Genomic DNA, 3,570 nt, shown 5'->3' on the forward strand with positions numbered 1-3,570 from the left:
GATACGTAACGGGCTAAAGCGGACAATATCTACTAACGGCAGGCTTGAGCTACTACAAATGGTATCAGAGTCAGACACTGGGTTGTGTGCCAACGAGGACGCTGGCCCCCAAGGGAGTCGATTGTGAGATCTCACATTGGTTGGAGGGGGGAACAAAACATTCTCTTAAGGGTGTGGAAACCTCTCCCTAGTAGACTCGTTTTAAAACCGTGAGGCTGACGACAATACGTAACAGGTCAAAGCGGACAATATCTACTAACGGTGGGCTTGAGCTGTTACAAATGGTATCAGAGCCAGACACTGAGCAGTGTGTCAGTTAGGACGTTGGCCCTTAAAAGAGTCGATTGTGAGATCTCACATTGGTCGAAGAGGGGAACAAAACATTCTCTACAAGGATATGAAAACCTCTCCCTAGAAGACGCATTTTAAAATCGTAAGACTAACGACAATACATAACAGGTCAAAACAAAGAATATCTGCTGGCTAGTGATGAGCTTGAACTATTACATGAAAGATTCGAATGTTTGTACATAAAATTTTAAACATGTATTGAAGAAATTACATTCACCCCTTACAGCCAATCATTTTCCTTGCTTAACTTAAGAAAAAGATGACAATCTCTTCGCCCATTTTTACGTGTTTGGGTTCCTAAAGGAATTGCTTGGATGCCTCGCCCAACTCGTGCATTATTGGATCATAAAGTGAAAATTATGATTAGCCATTTGCTCTATAAAGTTTGCTTCCAAATTCATTAACTTCAACATTATTTACTCAATCATTAATAATTTAGCTTTAAGAATGCTCCAATTTTCATTTCATCTACAAATATTATAGTTTTTGGTAACATATTAAATATATATCACCATGTTTTAAATTTAATATAAAGTTGCCTTTTTTATTTTTTTTCCCCCTTTTTTCTTTTAAAAAAGGTATCTTTTTAACTTTTTTTTTTTTTTTTTGGTACATGGTTACATATTACAAATATATTTTCAAAATTGGGAAGAAAATGTTTTTATATTTCTCAATAAATAAATAAATAAGAGAAAAGGAAATAATTGAATTACAAAATTGATTTAAAATATGTAAAAGTGAAGAACTCAAAACATGTATGATTGAAACCCTGTTCCCAAACTTTCCCTTTTTATGACATGTCAGCACTAATATCATATAATTGAAGAACATATATTATAAACACTTGAAAGCTATTAGATCTCTCTCTTGTTCTCTCTAATATATATGGATATGAATGTTGTTTTCCCATCTCCCAAGCTGATAAATCCAACCACAAAAATTCATACCACCTTTCATTTGCTACCTACAAAAGAATCATAAAGTTTTGTGTATATATCTTCCCATTTCAACCACTAATTTCAAGCCTTTGTCCTCCACGAACGACCAAACCCTGATATTTTGTTTCGATCGTTTAAAGATTCGGTTCGATAATAATATATTAGATAAATTATGGGTAAGCGAGTTTATTTTTTTTTTTTTAAACATAATGATTATCCCACTTTACATTTTTGCTTAAAAGAAACCAATTTTGTTTGGTTAGCTTCTCTCTTTTGTTTCTATTTTTTAAGAAAAAGGAAATTTCAAAGCCCTAGGTTAAATTTGTGTATTATTATACTAAAAATAAAATGGGTTTGGGTTATTATTACCAAAGGAATCTTGAAATATTGAAGTTGATTAAATTTATATGTATGTCTATATATGAACTCCATAGAATATTCCTATTGCTTGATATTGGTATCATACAATGTATGAAGTTGCTACTCATATGAAACTAAGCAAAGTCCATCCATAAACAAAAAAGAAGAACCAAGCAAAACCATTAAAAAAACACCCCAAGAAATTAAGAATTTGAATACAAAATCTAGACATATATATAACAATTTTCATACAAAATGAAGAACTCCTTTATGAATATAGAGTGGTATTATAATAGTAAATGACATATTCCTCTAGGGTTTCCATGCTGAAACCCACACCACTGGTTCTTCCTTCCATGTCAAGTAAACTCCACATGAATCGTCGTCTCTTTCGTGTACTTCTCCGGTGGCGGCGGCGGTGGTGGTGGTGGTGATGGTGGCTCGACGCAGAAGCGCCCAACCGGGTTTGTACCTCTTGAGCAAAGCCTTAACATCATCCAATACATCTTCACTAAATTCAGCTAATGAAAAGGCTGATTCTTTCAGCCTTTTGCTCCATTGTTTTCCTTTTTCTCTTCTCTCACTCCCCATTTGTTCTTCACTTTCATCGCACCCCAAAAGCCTCACAATGCTTCTTGAACATTCTCTTTCTAATACCAATCTCTCATTGCTTGTTGTCACAAAGCTATCTTCCAACATGTCAAAGTAAAGAGTGTAGAATCGAAGACATTCTTCAAAACACTTCAAGAAGTTGTTTTTTGAGCTAATGAAATCCGCTTCTTCCTCTACAATTGTTAAAACTCGAGGCTTTAATGATTTCAACATTGATATCACATTGTTTCTTTCTTCAATTCTCACTCTTCTTAAAGCTCCAATGCAATTTATGGCAATGGCTTCATCTTCTTCTACTTTGAGTGCTTCTTTTGTAAGGTCGGTTAAGTTTTCGAGATTCGTTATCGGGTTAAAATCGAACGGGACTCCCATTAACCTTGCGAATTTCTCCATTCTTTGCCCTATTTCCTTCATTAGAGACTTAACAATGGTTGTTGTTGTGACCACGGTGAGCTTGAGATGTGGAGTGTCATCATTGCGCGTGGCTAGGGATTCTAGTAGGGTTGGCCATTGGGTGCAAAGGGTGTTGCTTATGTCAATGATATGGAGCTTGGTTTCTCCCTCGAGAGCTTCGAGAATCGCACCGTTCGATGCGACGTGCCCGAATGTTGTCCATGGACTTGCCTGACATAAAATTCAAATTTACCATAACCCATTAGCTTAACTTAAATTTTTTGACATAAAAATTCGACCTTTTTCTTTTAAATTTGAAGGTTCAAATTCTCACTCAACCCCTGATCATAACATAACTCACCGATGAAAAGAAGAATCGAACAAGATATTAAATTTATGTTAACCTAATCGAATTGGAACAAACCTCTTGGAATTTGAGGATGAGCTTGAGGGAAGTGTCGAAGGAATGATTCTTGTCGGCGATGGCGACAAGGGTTTTATAGCAAGTGAGGCCAGTTTCAGTGGCCTTGCAGAAGAGAGCTTGGAGGAAGTAGGAAGCCATTTTCTGATCGGAGTCACCATAAGGGGAAGCTAGCTCGTTCAACATCCAAAGAAAATGGTGGATTTTGTTGGAGTCTTTTTCAGAGATGGCTCTAGCACACTCCTTGAGAAGGGTGGAGGACCATTTTCCGGTGGCGGCCAAAGTAGTAGCAGCAGCAGCAGCAGCAGCGGACGGAGATTGTTCGGGCGAGTACTCGGAGGAATGGCTGGTGGAGCTTTGCATGTCTAAGTTGGAGAAGTGAAGATGATGATGATGATCATGGCTTTGGTTGAAGAAGGTTGTGGGGGCTTCTTTGGCTGTGAAAAAAGTTATGTCCATAATTTCTTATGGAGAAAATAAAAAATTTAAAAAAAG

The 3,570-nt window shown here is 36.7% G+C and overlaps 1 protein-coding gene across 1 annotated transcript; it reads right to left on the reverse strand.

Annotated features, from left to right (window-relative positions):
• Nucleotides 1–1,838: 1,838 nt before the first annotated feature.
• Nucleotides 1,839–3,570, reverse strand: LOC111807327 (protein SHORT-ROOT-like). The gene is made up of 2 exons (XM_023693001.1): nt 3,079–3,570; nt 1,839–2,885 (listed from the first exon to the last, which is right to left on the reverse strand). Exons 1-2 carry the CDS (start codon nt 3,532–3,534, stop codon nt 1,962–1,964), a joined length of 1,380 nt encoding a protein of 459 aa, XP_023548769.1. The 5' UTR covers nt 3,535–3,570; the 3' UTR covers nt 1,839–1,961.

The sequence above is a fragment of the Cucurbita pepo genome, chromosome LG12 (assembly GCF_002806865.2).
Source record: "Cucurbita pepo subsp. pepo cultivar mu-cu-16 chromosome LG12, ASM280686v2, whole genome shotgun sequence".
In the NCBI taxonomy this organism is placed as follows: Eukaryota; Viridiplantae; Streptophyta; class Magnoliopsida; order Cucurbitales; family Cucurbitaceae; genus Cucurbita; species Cucurbita pepo.

What these genes read in the sequence shown, in the direction of transcription:
- LOC111807327 (XM_023693001.1), bottom strand. Translation starts at nt 3,534, where the DNA reads ATGGACATAACTTTTTTCACAGCCAAAGAAGCCCCCACAACCTTCTTC. An exon ending in TCATCCTCAAATTCCAAGAG is followed by an intron (nt 2,886 to 3,078) that starts GTTTGTTCCAAT and finishes ATTTTATGTCAG; the next exon opens with GCAAGTCCATGGACAACATT.